At 40.8% G+C, this 17,937-nt stretch overlaps 1 protein-coding gene across 1 annotated transcript; it reads left to right on the forward strand.

Annotated features, from left to right (window-relative positions):
• The first annotated feature begins 13,459 nt into the window (after nucleotides 1-13,459).
• xbp1 (X-box binding protein 1) lies at nucleotides 13,460-16,333 on the forward strand. Its single transcript, XM_073465997.1, is given in 6 exon segments — nucleotides 13,460-13,808; nucleotides 14,269-14,365; nucleotides 14,731-14,847; nucleotides 14,949-15,005; nucleotides 15,008-15,115; nucleotides 15,261-16,333. Coding segments are annotated over 6 exon segments (1,191 nt in total). The 5' UTR covers nucleotides 13,460-13,572; the 3' UTR covers nucleotides 15,837-16,333.
• Nucleotides 16,334-17,937: the final 1,604 nt, after the last annotated feature.

Raw genomic sequence — 17,937 nt, forward strand, 5'->3', positions numbered from 1 at the left:
ATTCGCTTGTAGAATTTTATCACTTGAATCAGTAGCTCGCCTCAGCTTTACAAAGCTTTATAGCAGGATTCAGTTTACTGTTTAGCTGTGTGGTTATAACTTCACTATTTTGGTTGACTATAATGCTCTCATAGTTTCCTGCCACAGCAAAACTGCTGTGTTCAGCATAAAACACCGGATTATTTAGCTGCAGCCAGATAGCTATTTTCCTCAGGAGTTGGTAGAGACCAAAAACAGAGCTAAAAGAGAGTGAAGAGTTGCCAAATGAACAGCAATACATCTCTAAATGAATGACAATGTTGCCCCGACAACTGCTGGATGTGTGAATGAGACACAATTTGCTAAAAAGGTCAGGATATCAACTTTAAAAGTAATAATATGTCAATGTTGTGTTGACATGTTTCTGCTGCCCCCAAGTGGACAGAAATAGACTATGTAAATTTTGGAAGAAGAAATAACGCAATCTTTTAGAAATTACGAGTTGAATGTGTAACCATAATGCAACCCTGCTCAGTTCAATACAGCCAGGGTATTTTCTGCTGCAGCCTTACTTGGTCTGTTACAATCAGTAGCTCGTGATGGCTAGCAAACTTCATCCAGATGAAGCTGAGTAACTTACATCTATCGGTTTGTTTTCTCTGCTTGTGCTTCTGTGACACAGCAGTTAAGCTTCATAAGTTCTCCTCACCATGACGTCTTTAAGGCAACTCAAAGCAACAAAAAAGGTGCTATTGCTATTTTAAATATGTGCAGTTTTGGTGTGGCATAGCAAACTTTAGCGAGGTATTTCTGTATAGCAGACAGTACTGTGTCAGTTCACTGATATTATGGCTCTTCTTCATACTGCTAAATTGCATGAAACATTATCCCATTTTTGCTATTAATGAATACAGTGGCTGTTGTACAGAAAAAGTTGCATAGGCTTGCTTTAAAGGGGCTCTGTGCAACTTCTGTTGTGCTGGACGATAGTTGATGTCATTAGTTTATGTTAGCAGAATCCATTTCTAAGTGAACTTTGGCTACTGTTGCTCTCCGCTAGTGGAGCAGAAAGAGGCACTGAGACGAGGCACATCCTTTAGACTGTGGAAAAATCAGACTGGAGTCCTTCACAAAGAAATTCCCAGCATCATTAAGCAGCTTAAACAAATTGTCCACAGACTCGTATAGGCAACCAAGAGAGACGGGGAAGGTCTCGACATGTTACAATCTGCTCACATATGGCCAATAAAAATGTGATTAATACCTGTATATTGCTACAAACTGTTACACAGAGCCCCTTTAAATTAGAACATTAATTATACTAAATATTTACATTATAATTGAGCCATCTTGTGTGTACATGTGTGTTTATGATGCGAGGAATCTCAAAATAAAAAGCAAGCCATGCTAAATGTATAGTTGTATGCTGATCAAAACCATTAGATGTGACAAAAAGCTAGTAAGTGGACCTTGAGTAACATGGTTTTATGGTGTTACAATTCATTATTGATCCTATTTCTCATACTGCAAAACCATAACGTTTGCAAGTTTTTGTTCAAAGATTTCAAAAGTTTTGGTCAGACAATTATAATTACAGCATCAGCTTGGCAGTGGACAAACGATAGCATCAATCACCTTCTTCTTTAAAAGTGTTCTCCAATTCTCAAACGGCTCATAACTAAATGTTGCAGGCTTTGAAGTCCTAACTATTCAGGGGCTGGGCCCTTTACCGGTCGGACCGCCCCCCTCGGATCTGGCTCGAGGGTGAAAGTCGACTTTGAAGTGCAGACTAGACCAGGGGAAGGTATTTCAATAGGCCTCTGGTTCAGTCGAGGGGTAAAGTTGCAGCCGTGTGGGGGGAGGGAGAGAAAATGAGCGAGCAAAAGGGGTGAGGGAGAGAAAGAGAGGAGTCTTTTGAAATGAGGCACCTGTACGTTTGAGGCTTGCAGGAACAGGTATGTTCCCAGGGGTTAGGGGCTTTGGAGAATTCAAAGTCGTTTCAGTCAGCTCCAACGCTCATAATCTGTTCTGAGAAGTGAGGAGGATAGGGGGGATATGATGTTAATACACTCACACAGGCGTGAACATGTTCTCAAAGGATTGGATGGATGGATGGATGGAATCTGTGCTCACACACACACACACACACACACACACACAGCAGCAGCAGCAAGACAAAAAAACAAAACTGAGGGATTAAAACAAACATACGGCTCACTTTGCTTTCAACTGTAAAAAAAATAAATCAAAAATATTTCTTACACCTAAGAGCTGTAAAAATAATATGTAGGTCATATTCACAGTAAAAATGGAAACACAATATGTCACTAAGAGAAAAAAGGAGAGTGGCTAATGTCCTCATCAGTGATCAAAGAGTAAAAGAGTCAGCGAGGTTTGCCTCATGGCGACATGACAGGAAAGTGGATGAGGAAACAAGACTGGAAACAGGAGATAGATGACGACCCCTCAGGACAGTGTGTGTGTGTGCGTGTGTGTGTATTCACAATAGCGAGTCTGTTTTCTGGTTTGTTAACTTCTACTTCACCGTCTGAACTGTTGAAGCTGCATTGGGCAAGATTTTTTTATCTAAATATTCATATATGAGCATAAATGAAGGAGCCCTCTGTCAATAAATTAAAAACAGTAGATGAAACCAAAACCAGGCACAGTGTATACAAAATTCGTGAAGGGGGCTATAGCATGTTGCAGTTGTTGTTGGTGACAGATTCACTGAATAAAAAGCTGCACAGATGGACAACAAGCTGGCCTTCTTACTGTTTGACTAGTAAGTAATATTAGCTGGCTTGCTAAGTTATGTGTCTAGATGTTGTTGCGCTTGCTTGTTGTTTGTCTCTGTGTTGTTTTTGATCATAAACAGAGTCAACAGAGGTTTAGCTGGTAGCAGGTTTTAGCTGAGTGCTATTGTCTCTGGTTCAGTTTAGTCAAAACAACTTTATAAGCTACACAAAAATTCAATTCATGCTTCTTTTTCTTAGTATCAAAGAGTACAGTATGTCACATATTACCCAATTAATAATTAAAATATATTTTCTACTGATTTTATTTAATTGCATAAAAACTTATTAAAGATATAAAACTATCAATTTTTTGTGAGCCTCTCATGTACGATTAAAAGTTTTACTTAGTGTGCTTTTTTTTTTTTACTGGCTGTTAATTCGTTTCTTTTCAATTATTACTTACTACTTACTTATTAATTTACAAATAACAATATTACTTTGTTTCTTCATTATTTTTTTTTGTCTTACTTTAAACTCTTCCTTGTTTGAAAAATGTACTTTTATAATTTAATAATACCTCTATGTCTGAAAATACCCTTAAAAGCAAGTAAGCAGGGCTGAAATTGCTGAAAACTGCCAAACAAATGATGTCTCTCAACACAAATAAGAAGAAATGTATAGGCAACATGGGATATGTTGACAGTGAAGCCCAGTAGGTTTTATCTCCTGCTGCCAAATTACAGAAACCAAAATTTCCCTCTCTCTTTCCCACTAATTGTCATTTCCTTCATAATACTTTCACTCACTCTTTCTCATCTTCATCATGTCCTCGGTTGACTCCCCTCACCTTTCTCCCCCATTAACTCCCCCTCTCATCGACAGTTCTACACATTCCCTAGCCTCTCATTCGATTGCTTGTGACTGCAGGCACACATCACCACTGTGAGGAGGGAAACAATGTGTCAGAGCACCAAATCCTAAACATCTAAATCCCCAAATGAAAAACTGGTCTGCACATCACACATGCTTCTCTTCAAGAAGGGATCTCTGGTTTGCGTGAGAGGACATGCTGACCTAGTACAACAATTTGCCACATATGCCACCCAGTGGTTGGGTGGCAGTAGAGATGTAAGGACGGGGGGGTTGAAGTGAAGGATGACTGGAGAACCGGTCGGGCAAAATGTGAAACGTGGTTCACCATGACTGAAAACAGATAATCTTCCCTCCCGGGTCCCTTCAATGTCTGGGAGATTTATGTTGTTTTCGGCTGATTTTGTGGCAATGAGTGCGCTCACACACATGCTCATAGACTCACACACATGCTCATAGACTCACACACATGCTCACAGACTCACACACATTCACTCACAACAGCATAGGATCCAGTTAAAGGAGACATCAAAGGGACTTCAGTTCAAACTTGGCTTGTAGACACAAATTCAATTTCCCCTGGGAATCAGATCTTTGTAATAAGCACCCGCTCATTGAATTATACTTAACTGTGATTTTGACCTGAGACGCGGGCCAAAACTCTGACGTACTGCAAGACAAAGACTTGTTTTCATTCTTAAGCCCATAAACAGCAATAGTTTTGATTCAGTTTAATTCATCCTTGAATTTGGAATCAGCATTTAACAAATTCATAATTCTCAACTGGATTTGGCCGCCTGACGTGAGAGTCAACATGGCTGGACACCGAACTGCGACTGAACAGAGCATCCAGGACCAACTGAGGTCTCGGGCCAGGGCTAGCTGGTTAGCATGCTAACTTTAGGAGACATCTCCGAAACGCAATGCATAAACACCTTTGACCTAACATCAACACTGTTGTTTCTCCACCAAGATTTATAATGTTAGTCCTTTTTGCACGATTTAAACTACGGTGCAGGCCATATCCTACAAGTTGATCCTTTAATAACTGTAATATGATGGTGAAACAAAATAAACTGTGTTTTAGTGACGTAACACCACACTACTGAGCAGTGTCTTACCTCAGGCTGTGAGACCCCTCACAGTCATCCTCAGTACTCTGCTCTAAAAAATAGATTTAATTTATGACCTATCCGACTTCCGAAGTGGGAATCCAACCCGGCGATAGGCATCAAGAATAACTGATACAGAAATAGCCAATCTTCTCGTTGATGGTCTTGTTTGCTTACGTGGGTCATAGAGAGGCATCTGTATTAAATTGAGAATTTTTCATAACCAGTAAAAAACTGTTCCTTGTATGTTTTAAGTCTGTATGTTTTGTGCTGATGTGGGCTGTTTCTCAGAAGCAGTTTAATATGAAATATATATTTGTGTGGTACTGCTGAAGCTGGTTATTTCAGGCAATAATATGTTTTATTGGTCTTAGAGAAATTGGGTAGATGTTTTGGGTAAACAAAAGTGAAGCTGTATCGGTTTGATAAACTCAGCTCAGTGAAATATCTCGGAGCCTCACCTTCTTTTAGCATTTCACTTCATTTGAACCTCATGAGGAATCATGTGTATTATTACTAAATAAACATCATCTGTCTATGTCCAACTGTAATAATACGTGTAGATTTGGGATGACAGGTTAGATACAGTGGATTAACTTGTTGGATGTGGAGATAGTTGTTCTTCGGTTCACCACTGTGAGGCAGAAACAAGCTGCTGATCATGTAACATTTCTCAGTTTCACCTGGTTGAATGTGAAATTGACTGATAATGTTGAAATTAGTACGAACTTTTGTGCAATTCTTGACTTTTTTTAGTAGATTTGTTTATTTGTGAACATAAACATAAATTCTAGATTTCAAACAAGACTATTAGTGCACTATTAAAGGTGCAGTGTAACATTTTGGGGAAGAAGTTTTAATCAATAGAGAAAGATCTTCATCGAGAGAATTTTATCCCTAAACAAACTAAATAAACAAACTCTTTGTTTTCATGACTGATTAATCTGAATAAACAAACTGACCTTAAAGGACAACACAATTTCATACTGTTTTACTTACTGTTTATATTTGGCGGACCCTGCCACCTTTCTGACTTTAAACAGTGTTCTGGGGACCTTATTTTCCTCTGAGAACAGCTTGTTTGAGTTTGTATTATTACCTCATTAATATTGTAAATATTGAATTTCTTCTCCAAAACTACATAGTGCCCCTTTAAGTTGCTTTAAAAAACAAACAAACAAAAAAAAACACTTGACAAAGAGCATAAATTACAGCAGAGACACAGCTGATCTCATGGAAAACTTTACATTAAAAAACAGCTCAACTGTTGAAATTGCTGTTACAAACAGCAGAGGGCAGTAGAACACATGACTTCTGCATGTATCAGACTTCAACCAGACGAAAAGTAGAAGATATGTGCAGGTTTATATATTGTTTTATAGCAAAAACTCTTGTTGTAGGATGTGTGCACCACACATATCTGAATGTGGCTTGCACTAGAGAAAGAGGAAGTGACAGTCATGTAGAAAGACCTGGGTCATAATGAATAGAAGATTATTGTGGGTTTCATCAGTTTTGGTCCGGATGTCTTCTTTCTCTGGGTTGCATCAGATCAGATGTTGCATCATAGTCAAGCCGATCATATCTGTCCACGTAAAGACATACCTGCTAAGGTTAAAAAGACAAATATGAAGACTGCTTTGTGCACTTCATTATGCCTTTTCTGTGCCACTGAGAAAAACTCATGAACATTGTGGAGGTAGACAAATTTGGGTTTCTTCATTTTGTACCATTTTGTACTTACTCTCACTACATAATCAGACCCTAAAGTCAAGAATGACATGAAGTGAGCACAGCAGCATCAACAGGTTATTACAAGGCTAAGTGGCTGCTGCACGGTCTTGCCTTTCTGTATCTGAACATTACAGTGTTGTCGCTGGCAAATAGTGTTGTTGTTGTGATTCTGCCAGTACAGTGAGAGCAAATGTTGTCCGTCAGACAAAAAGAGCGCTATGTCAGCTCTCTGTACAGACAAAGCATGGCTTATCTGGGTGAACAAAGTGCTTGCAGAGACCCTAAGACAATTACAGAGAGAACGGACAACAAGCACCGTTCCACTGGTTGGATTTTGGTTAATTTATACTGAAAGATGTATTTGGTTGTTTATTACCCATGATGTCTCTCAGTTAAAGGTAGAAAATGTCATTTGGTGCAGAAACTGTTTGATGGATGGATTAATTAAAAAAATCGGGATGCATCAAAGACAAAGGAGATTTATGCTCTACGAAGAACAGCTGGTGTTTCTATCATCTGTTTTACTGCCCGCTTACACAGATAATGTGCATGCAAAGTGCTGGATAACTTATCTGTGAATTGGCTCGCACACACATACATGCACTCACACACACTTAAATAGAGAACCAACTGATTGTAGAGTAACTGGTGGACGGATGTCAAAGAGCAGAGTGACCTGCTGCAGGATCATGGGATGACTCTGCAGCATGTCAACAGTGCTGCTTTTGCAGGGCTGCAGAGGATTTCACACCACAGGCCGGGGATGCACAGCGGAAAATGCACATTTTAAAGGGGCACTATGTAGTTTTGGAGAAGAAACTCAGAAATGTAATATTTACAATATTGATGAGGTAATAATACAATCTAAGTAATATGTATTTTTGGCATGACTAGATAAACAAGCTGTTCTCGAGGGAAAATAAGGTTCCCCAGAACACTGTTTGAAGCTAGAAAGGTGGCAGGGCCCGCCAAATATAAACAAAGTAAAACAGGATGTTGCATCAGTTTGTTTATTCAGTTTATTCAGTCGTGAAAACAAGGAGAGCTGGTTTATTTATTTTGTGTAGGCATAAAAAAAATCAGTCAATAAAGATCTTTCTCTTCTGATGAAAATGTCTTCCCCAAAACTACATAGTGCACCTTTAACATTTATAATGAAATAAAGAAAATGAGATCGTGATATGAGGGTGAAACACTGGAAAAACAATAACACCAACCAAAAAAAAAAACCCTGAGAAAAAAAAGTGGCAGGGGAAGATATGGAGTTGGAGGGTGTGGGAAGGCTCCAGGCCAAACAAACACCCCAGTGGATCGTGGGTAGGGATGAGGTGTGGGAGGAGGTGTAGGCAAACACATCGGCCAGTCGCCCCCTGCAGCTGGTTGCTGTCTCAGGGTGTGACCCCACTCACCCCTGTATTGTCCCCCCACCATTTACACCAGTACCCACCCTGGTGAGCGTACACTGTTTACCCTGCATGCCATGCCTTCTCTGTAGAAACCAGGCCTTTGCTAAGAAAAACAACCATGGTAGGTTGACAGCATCCTCTAATTAAACACGCACAATTGTTTTGTTCTTAATTACAGCATGAGTGCCAGAGCCGAGACGTGCTGCAATCTAATAATATTGTTTGTGTGTAAGGTTATAATTAAGAGAGAATGCTGTGGAGTGCACTGTATGATATCCAGGCCACGTCGCTGACACCAACTGAAGCTGCCAACACTCAATATCTTATGCCAATATGTAAATATATTTAATTTGGATGATTTCAAGCCAAAAAACACACATTGTCATGATTCAAGCCAGAACATTTAATACTATTTTATTATTATTTAGTTATAGGTTTTATAAGCTGATTTTATGTAACTGTTGGCAGGGAAAACATCAAGCAGTCATATTATTCTGAGATTACGTGATTCATTAAACCGTCAAAAGTCATTTTTAGAAGGTTGTTTGGAGAGGTAAACATCTTACTCATTGTTGCTTATTATTTTGACAGCTAGTGTACAAAGTCTCTGAGGTTTTAAGGTGAAAAGGTTAATAACCTACATTACATAAAAATGATCAAATTAATATGTGGAGTCAATGACAGGAGGGAAATTACTGGCGTAGCGGGAAACCTCCATGTATAAATTCAATAATATTTCATTAAACCAGGCTGGTCCCATTAAGATTCCTCTTCTAAAGGAGACTTGACTGAGAAACGAGCATCTGGACCAACATAAAGGTTGCAGACAAATGGCATAACACAATGTACTAAGACAGAATATTAAGTACGCCCTCATTCCACACAGCAGTTTGAATACCACAGGGTACACTCTTTAATCTGGAAGGCCTGGTTGTGTCTTACATCACAGCTATGTCACCATCTGGAAGAAATAAGTGAGATTTATACGCCCTGAGATGTTCTTTCCATGCTTATGGGATTGGTCCATTCTGAATTGTGGTGTCGAGGATCCACCCACCTTAATCACAGGCTCCAGCTCTGAGCTCCAGGGAGGATCCCCAATTTGGCACTTGCGAGTGTATCTGTGTTTGAGTGTGTGGGTGTGTGTGTGTAAGTACTGGTTGAGCCCAGTCTAGCAGGCAGGACGGACTGTACGCAGGGTTAGCTGTGTACACAGCTCCTCTCAGAGCCTGCAGGGAAGATTATCTGAATCCAGGATGTGAAACCGATGATTTAATGCCGACACACTGCAAATAAAGTTAGTCAGCTCTGTCGTCTCATCTTGCAAAATACCAATTACTCTTAAAATACAGTAAGCCGGAGCAAACGCTGCAGGCTACTCAGCTACCTCCTTCTAATACAGATCAAATAATGAGGGAATTTATCTGTGTCAATATTTCAAAAAAAGGAGAATAAGGCTGATAAGTAAAATTAGTATCAAGAAAATAAACATAGATTAAGAATATTCTATCAAGTGTGCTCAACACAACCGTGCTTATTTACATGAGTATGGTTTTCATATAGCTACATGATTCTGCTTGAAACTTTACAAAACGAATTGTCAATCAATACCAAACTTCTCAAGCTTATAGAAATTCGTTATGTAAAAGAGAAAATAAGGATTTATGTAACAATTTTCTAAATACATAGTCTTATTTCACTGTGAATGTCTTCTGAAAATTTCAACATTTCTTCCATATCCAAAGGGGCACCATGTAGTTTTTGAGAAGAAATTCAAATTCAGAATTATTTATTTTTTCCATAAGTGAATAAACAAGCTGTTCTCAGAGGAAAATAAGGTCCCAAGATCACTGTTTGAAGCTAGATAGGTGGCAGGGTCCGCCAAATATAAACAAGCCAGTTATCTTAGCTTAGCATAAAGACTGGAAACAAGGGGAAACAGGTAGCCCGGCCCTGTTATTTAATTTGTACAATATAGAAACGATTTGCCCTTTTATGAGGGGTTTTGTATAACAGCATACAGCGTGTTGATTTGTGATCTTTAGATGTTGTGTTTAGCTTATTTTGTTATTGATGGACAGAGCCAGGTGAGCTATTTCCCTTTGTTTTCAGTCTCAGAGCTAAGCTGCGCTAGCTGCCATCTGACTCTAAGACGCATAATAAATAACAAAATAGCGTAATTCTATTAGGTTTATGTTTATGTAATCATTTGTCGAACATGTTTCTGATTTGGAACAGTTGTTTTAACTGAATAAGGAGTTTCTCAGCAGCTCCAGGACTCTCCTTAAGGCAACACCGTTTCACTGCATGTGTCGTTCAAGGTCTAGCTTAAGTATTCTCAAATGCACTCTGAGTCTCTGAAACCAGTCAGGCAGCAAAGACCTTTACAGTTGGAGAGTTTCTTGAATCTCTTTGTCTTACATTGTATTCAATGAGCTGTAATTGTTTGTGCTTACATTGTGTTGTTACACCCATGTAAGCACATCATGTATTAAGAGGATTTTCATTAAGTACTTACAGAGTCTTAGATTGTGGTTTCAACACTCTGTTCTGTGGGTTACTACAGTGGCATGAGGGACATTTTACAATGAAATGCTGTGAAGCACTGGACTGAACACATGATTCGGTTTTCAAATGTATAGTATTTGCAGAACAAAAGCAATCATTTGACTGTTAACTACCACCCTGCACATTTTCTTACAGTTTGAATGTTGACAGATCGCCACAGGCTATGGACTCAGAGCAGAATGTAGTAATACTGAAGAATGACACACAAAAGGAAAAATCCCCCTGGGTACGTGGTAGAAAGTTTTGAATTCTCTAGAGGTGTTACACTTTTGTCCCACTCTGGGTTTTTGCAAAACAGATATATTATATAACAAATAGAAAGCAGAGGTAGAGGAAGTACTGATCTTTTAGTCAAGTGAACCAGCAATACCACAGGCTAGAAATACTTTGTTACAAGTGAAACTTCTGCATTCAAAATTTTACTGAGGCAAAAGTAGAAATCCTGCAGAATGGCCCATTTCAAAATAATGTTGGATCATAATTATTATTAATGTACGCTTTCATTATCACTTTAACGCTGCATCCAGTAAAGGTGGGGATCATTTGACTTACTATATATGCTGCTGGGAAGCTTGTGAATTTCCTTTCGGAGATCAGTTAAGTGTTTTCTTAACAAGGGGTCACAGGATAACTCATGATTCATGATATGTTGCCCACGTTTACGACTCTGCGATAATAGATACACTACAAGACAATCATTTAACAACACATCATGATATCTGCCTACCTGAAGAATACAAAATACCCCTCAAAAGTTCAGGAAAAATGTATCTATTTGTGGCATTATGCTGTCAGTTTCACAGAATTGGACATGAAATGAGATGAAACAATGAGTAAAAATGTGACTGCAACCTGTCCATGTACACGTGTGCCATCATTGCAATGTAAAATAGACATAAACTGGCAAAAAGCTGAACTTCAAGAAAGCAGAACAGTTCCTGAGTCAAAATGTTTAAAGGAAGGATACAACTGTGCTGAGCTTCACTTTACTGATGGCAAATGTGACTCTTGTCTCACTCATGAAGGGGGATCCCCAACTGGCTTTCCAAGTCAAAAATAACATTTCATCATATGGCAAGTGAGCAGTGTGTGATATTAACTATCGTGCCCTGGTCTCTCTGCTGAGTGAGATAAAGAAACTTGAAAATAGGAAGTTCAAAGGCTCGCCTATTTCCCTATTCGCTTGAAGGCTTGGGGCAAGTCAGTGTAAACTTTTATTCATGTGGCCACAGGAGATTTACTATGTCGCTATAGTAAAGTGGCCACACTATCTCCTACAGGAGATCCTGTATTCAAATCCTGTTTTCTGTCTTCATTACTACACTACACTATGAGACACACATGCCATCATAAACGAGTGCTCTTACTTTCTCAGATGTTGATTCTGTAGTGCCAGTACAGCTCTGCAAACAGGCCAGTGTTTGCTCTGGCTGCTGTAGTTACTCCTGCGGAGGTGACAGACGTCCGGGGCAAAGGGCTAAAAGCTGTAAACAAGGACAACGGGCAGACACTGCAAAAATGTGAATTCCTGTTTGAGGGCAAATAGAAGTTACAGGAAGAGAGTGTACTTGTGAACTTGCTTGATGTGTTTCTTTGTAACTGTTTCTGACCCGAGGAATGTTTACTTTGAGGTGGGACACCTTCAACTGAAATGATGGGTGCCTTAAAACCACTTGAAAAGTTTTATTATGATGACATGCACCGCTACAATTAGCATTGTAGTTCACAGTCTTTCTATCAAGGTTGTAAACTATGCTCTCCAATTATTCACCTCCAAGGCTCTCTTGTCAATACATGCGGTAAAGTGAACAGCTCAATCTCTTGTTTTGCTCACAGATGAGCAACAGTGTGGTTGCTGAACTATGTCATGTCTCTCTCATCACATCCTGTTGTTAGCATTCTGAAGAACTGCTCTTGTTTCGTGGTTTTACTCTTGACGGTTCAAGCAAACTACAGTTTAATTTCAAATCCTTGAGACCTGCTTTACATTATGTTTAATGGTATATAGGTCTGAACTGAAATTCAGAATGTGTTATTTGATCACAGTGTCAAAAATCAAAATGTGAATTTTTGATCATATGTGCAAACAAACGTCTCAAGGGTGGTCATTTTGAAAAACAATCGTCCATGATGCTTTTCATGTTGCTTTAATTTAAAGGTTAACTGATCTTTAAATTCTCAAACGTAACAGTCCTTTACAGGCAGTAGGAAATGAACATTTCAGGGAAAGGCATCAGAGTGGTAAAGCTTGTTTTATCAGTTTGCTTTGCTCCTTCAAAGAAAAGAATGAGGATACTGCACTGTACAAGACAAAGAGCGGGAAGCATGACATTTCTCACAAAAGGCCAACGAGCAGCCTCTTGGAACCATAAAAGTGAGATTTAGGCTAGTGTAAAAACAAGAAGAAGAAGAAGAAGAAGAAGAAGAAGAAGAAGAAGAAGAAGATCTCCTGCCCTGATCAAAACTGTGACTTATTTTTAACATCAGCCGACATGAAATTTAAGACATCAGTGTGACCTTTGGCCATCAAAAGCAACATGAGGTCCTCAGTGCTGTTTGTTTTTACTGGACAGGGGTTGTAAATACCACTCATGGATGGAATAAGGGAAATTCCCAATCAAAGTCACGGCTCCATCATGATCAATACAGTGAAAGTAGTCGAGGCTTAGTTGAAGGCATATGAACTGGGGACTGAGCATGTCTGTGTGGACAAACATCTGATGTAACCCTGAGAAACTGCAGATCTGAGTAAACACTTAGTCTCAGCTTTCTCTAACAAACTCTGAAGCCATTCTTCACAATAAGTTGGCTGAAAGGACACATTGTTGACCCGACACAGAAGTTGACACCGAGCCTTGACGGGAAATCACACTGAGCAGGAACTTGATGCAATTTTTACCTCGCAGGCAGCACACTGAAACTCCAAATGCAAATTACATCAGCCCAGCGACCAATCACAGGCCGTAAACGCACTGCGTCACAGCCGCTGGGAGCCTATCAGCTGTCACCACGACAGTAGAAAAGATCGCAGGCGCAGGCCATCTTGTTGAACAGTTGAGAATAACCGGGGATCGGGTGGCAAGGAAACCTCAAGGTTTCCACACAATTCAATAAGGATAGCCGGTTATTTCTGATTTTTACACAACGCCGGTAGGATATACCAACATGGTGGTGGTAACAGCAGCGACCGGGGGAGCCCACAAAGTGCTCCTGATATCGGGGAAGCAGCCCGGCTCCTCTGGCGGCTCACAGGCAAGCTACAGCCGGCCCATCTCGGTCGTTTTACCGTCAGCGGCGAGCCAGGCGTCGTCGGATTCAGACTCCAACTCGTCCGCGGGGCCGCCCATACGAAAAAGACAGAGGCTCACACACTTGAGTCCGGAGGAGAAAGCACTCCGCAGGTTAGTTTCACCAAAAATATCCATGATTAAACAGAAGTAGTAAAGCGTAAACCCGGCCATTGTTTAAGGGGCACGCCCTAAGATATTGATCCAGAAATGATTTAACGTTTAAATGGCAGCCCTCGGGAATAGGGTCAGTGTTGCATCATACGTTATAATTAGGTTACCGAAGGTGTCAAAAATGACCTCATGAAGCATTTAAATAGCTGAAATGTCTTTATCATATCACCTTCGGACTTTGAACTAGCTTGTCCAAGTGCTATCTGAGTGATTTGACGGTCCGTGGACCCGCCCGGCTCTGCTGTGACAGAGCAGGACACTGATATCCTGGTCTGCCTGCGTGGCAGGAACATGGCCGGTGATTGCGCAGTACTGTGAACCCACAAGTCATGTCAGAGGGCTTAGTCAGCATCACGGAAAGACTGTGTTGAATTCATGGTTTTTTTCTTCTTTTTTCCAGGAAACTCAAGAACAGAGTCGCAGCTCAGACAGCCAGAGACAGGAAAAAGGCCAAAATGGGAGAGCTGGAACAACAAGTCCTAGAGTTGGAGCTGGAGGTAATTTTTTTTTTTTTTTTTTTGGCATCTTCATCCAGGAATGCAGAGTACTTCATACAAGAAGGCACTGTGCTCGGGTCCCAGCCCACCTTCACCCACTTTCCTAATGCCCCCACCTCATCACTGTGCCATTGTACAAGTCCAACACACTCAACTCTTTGGAGGATAGTTTCCATTCGTAATTAAATCAATTATAATTATATCAGATGCGCTACGATTAACGTTTAGTGTGCAATCATGTTCTCCATTTAGTTGGGTTTCATTTCTAGTTGTGGTTTGTCTCACCCCGGACACTTCACGCCTCACTTCCCACTAAACGGTAGCGAGTTTCAAGTACAAACATCTGTTCGTTTTTCCTCCCGCAGAATCAGAAACTTCACATTGAAAACAGGCTGCTTCGGGAAAAGACAAGCGGCCTAATGACAGAAAATGAGGAACTGAGACAGAGACTGTGTTTGGACACCCTCGACACGAAAGAGAAGGTGAGATTGTGACGCAGGCCGTGGGGGGGGTTGTCGTTTGGTTTGATGCAAAGTGATTGGATTAACCTTAATTCATCCTCTTTTCATTCTTTTCATCACAGGTTCAATGTCTGTTGTCCACCGGGAATGAAGCAGGTTTGGGGATCGGGTCTTCTGAGTCCGCAGCACTCAGGCTACGTGTGCCTCCGCAGCAGGTGCAGGCCCAGCAGTCCCTAAATCTGAAGACTTCTCAATGGATACAGACGGTTCTGACTCTACAGACACTGAGGTAAGTCTCCAATAAAGATGCTCATTTTAATGAAGAGGCACGTCTCAAGATTTAAATCCTGTTCCTAAGAAAGCTCTGCAATAACACCAAAGTCAGGTCATGGGTTACTAGGCTAATCTCCTGTTTTCTCCCCCTTCCTCACTAGTCTGATTTGCTCATGGGCATTCTGGACATCCTTGACCCAGAGCTGTTCCTCAAGTCTTGTGAACAGGAGTGCCAGGAGCCGCAGGTGCAGCTGGTCGGAGGGGGGAACCCAGTACCTGCCACCACACCTGAGACTCTGGGGTCCCCATCAGTTAAGCTGGAGGCCCTTAATGAACTGATCCACTTTGACCACATCTACACAAAGCCCGTGGAGGAGGTGAGCGTCGGGCAGTGCAGCGACTCAGAGAGCGATGACGAAGAGAAGATCGACGAGGCTACCTTCCACGTTGACGAGGTGGTTGTCGAGGAGGAGACGGTCTGTGTCAAAGACGAGCCGGAGGAAGTGGTCATCCCCAGCTGTGACAGTCACAGTCAGGTGGATGACTTTTTCTCTGAAGCCTCCTCCCCTGCCCTCAGAGGCCTGGATAAGGAAGCCTGCCTGGCGGACACCTACAGCGACTCCGGATACGAAGGGTCTCCTTCCCCTTTCAGCAACATCGCCTCTCCCCTGTGCTCAGAGAGCTCCTGGGAGGACATGTTTGCAAACGAACTCTTCCCCCAGCTTATCAGTGTCTGAATCCAACCCCTAACCCAATAAGTTATAATATTCTATATATATACATCTAAGAAGAGCTAATGTGTAGTGTTCAATAACTACAGATAAGCACATAATGCTTCATAGTAACATAGACCACCACTGAACCCACTCATTATAGGCTAAAGTTAAGCACATAATCTCCTTTTTATTACAGCAGGTCTGTACCACTGGCGATGCTGCATTGACTTGTGGGAGATGGAGTTCATGACAGCTTATTTTTGCATCATTTAATTACTGCAGAGGATTTAAGATTGATTACAAATCTTTCCCTCACTGTTCAAAGTGAAATGGGGTTGGAATTCAATTCAGTATTTCTGTAAATTAACAGGGGGATGGGGACCGATCATTTAAATATTATTTATTTGTATTTCGCTTTGGAGTCATTGTATATGTCCACATGTAAAAACGCTTTCTTCTAATTTGTTGACCGCTCTCTATGTAGTCTAATTACTGCATTAAAAAATTTTTGCATTGCATCTCGTCTCTTCGTCTCAGTCATTGCAACTGCTTGGGTAGAATTGATCCTTTGACAACTCTTTATAGGATGTGGAGACTGAAGTGCAACCGTCACGTCTTTCAGGAAATTTTGATCTTGTTTAGCTATCCAGTGTCACATGGGATCATCTTGGCCGCATGAAGACGGCGTGTCTGAAAAGTCAAGGAATAGATAACGTAGGTAATGTTTTACAGTTCGACAGCACACATTTCTAACATGACCTGCATGCGACAGTTCATTAGTAATTGGAGAGGTATTTTCAAAATTGCCAAAACACTTGCTGGTGGTAGGTTCTCATGTGATGCTGTGAACCAAATGTCTTTGGATAATGGTCTTATTGTGACAGGCTCACCCCTGGGAAATTGAGATGGGTGTTTCCACTATGTGCTGACATTTTATAGATGAAGCCAGCTGAGGTGTCACAACATGACAATGTACAACAAAGAAAAACCTGTGAGATATTGCTTTATTTAAAAGGGTCACAAGCCATTAAAGGTTGGCAATAACTTGATTAAAGGTGCAATATGTAAGAATTTTAGCTTAAAACTTTCAAAAATTAGATTGTCAACAGAATGTGAAGACCTGACAGTTTTGACATGTCAAAGATGTTTGTTGTGTTGCAGAGATATCTTCTGTTGTTAGCATGCTAACCAGCTAGCCATGTCTGAAATCCTTTCTTCCCAGTGGTCCAAAGTGCTTGTGCTAGCGGTGTAAACACCAACACTCCCCCATCAGCTAGCTGCACAGCTAACTGGGCTAACAAGCTAACAGTAGCTACCGTCATGAAAACGAATACAGCTAGCGGCAGTGATATGCTGCCCAAATTTGTTGGCAGCATGAATTCAACAGGGGGCCAACTGTACTGCACCTCTCAACAATGAATGATAAAATAATTTAAAGATTAATCAATACCAAAAATTAATGATGGTTGCAGCACAACCATTAAGATATCAATCTTGCTACACAGAGAAAAAAAACAACACTGAATGGCAATGTTTAGTGAAACGCCTCCTGAGAATCATGAGCTTGTAGCTTGTATTGTTTTACATTTTAAATCACATCATCCATTCTTACCCCCAGACACCAGGGAGATAGCAGTATCAAATATGCAAATAAGGGTTAATTAGATTGTTGAATGTTTACTGAGCCCTTCCTTCAGTATGAGGGGTCAAAGGTTAGGGTGTTCGGAGGAGTATTTTCACAAAACAGTTTTATCAAACTAATTTAACATGCTGTCTTGAACTTTCATATGAGCAATCAACATGCACAACTTGTTCCACTGGTGAATATGAATTCACAGTCTGAAGCACAATCTTTCCACAGTTTATCTTTCCAACTCCTATCCCCATATGTGAAATAATCTCATACATGTGCACACACGGTGTTTATACTCCCTATCTCTCGCGTGGCAGCACAACCTTGGTTTTCTGAGAAGGAGGCCCTGCTTGTGTTACATAACCCTTGCAATGTTACTGGGAGTTCCCTGGGAGTCTATCGTGAGACAGATCTATTCTTCACTTCCCTGCAGAAATAGGTCAGGCTAAGTATTGTTGGTGTTTTGGCCTGGTGTGAAGAGAATAGGCC

This window comes from Pagrus major, chromosome 5 (genome assembly GCF_040436345.1).
Source record: "Pagrus major chromosome 5, Pma_NU_1.0".
NCBI classification, from domain to species: domain Eukaryota; kingdom Metazoa; phylum Chordata; class Actinopteri; order Spariformes; family Sparidae; genus Pagrus; species Pagrus major.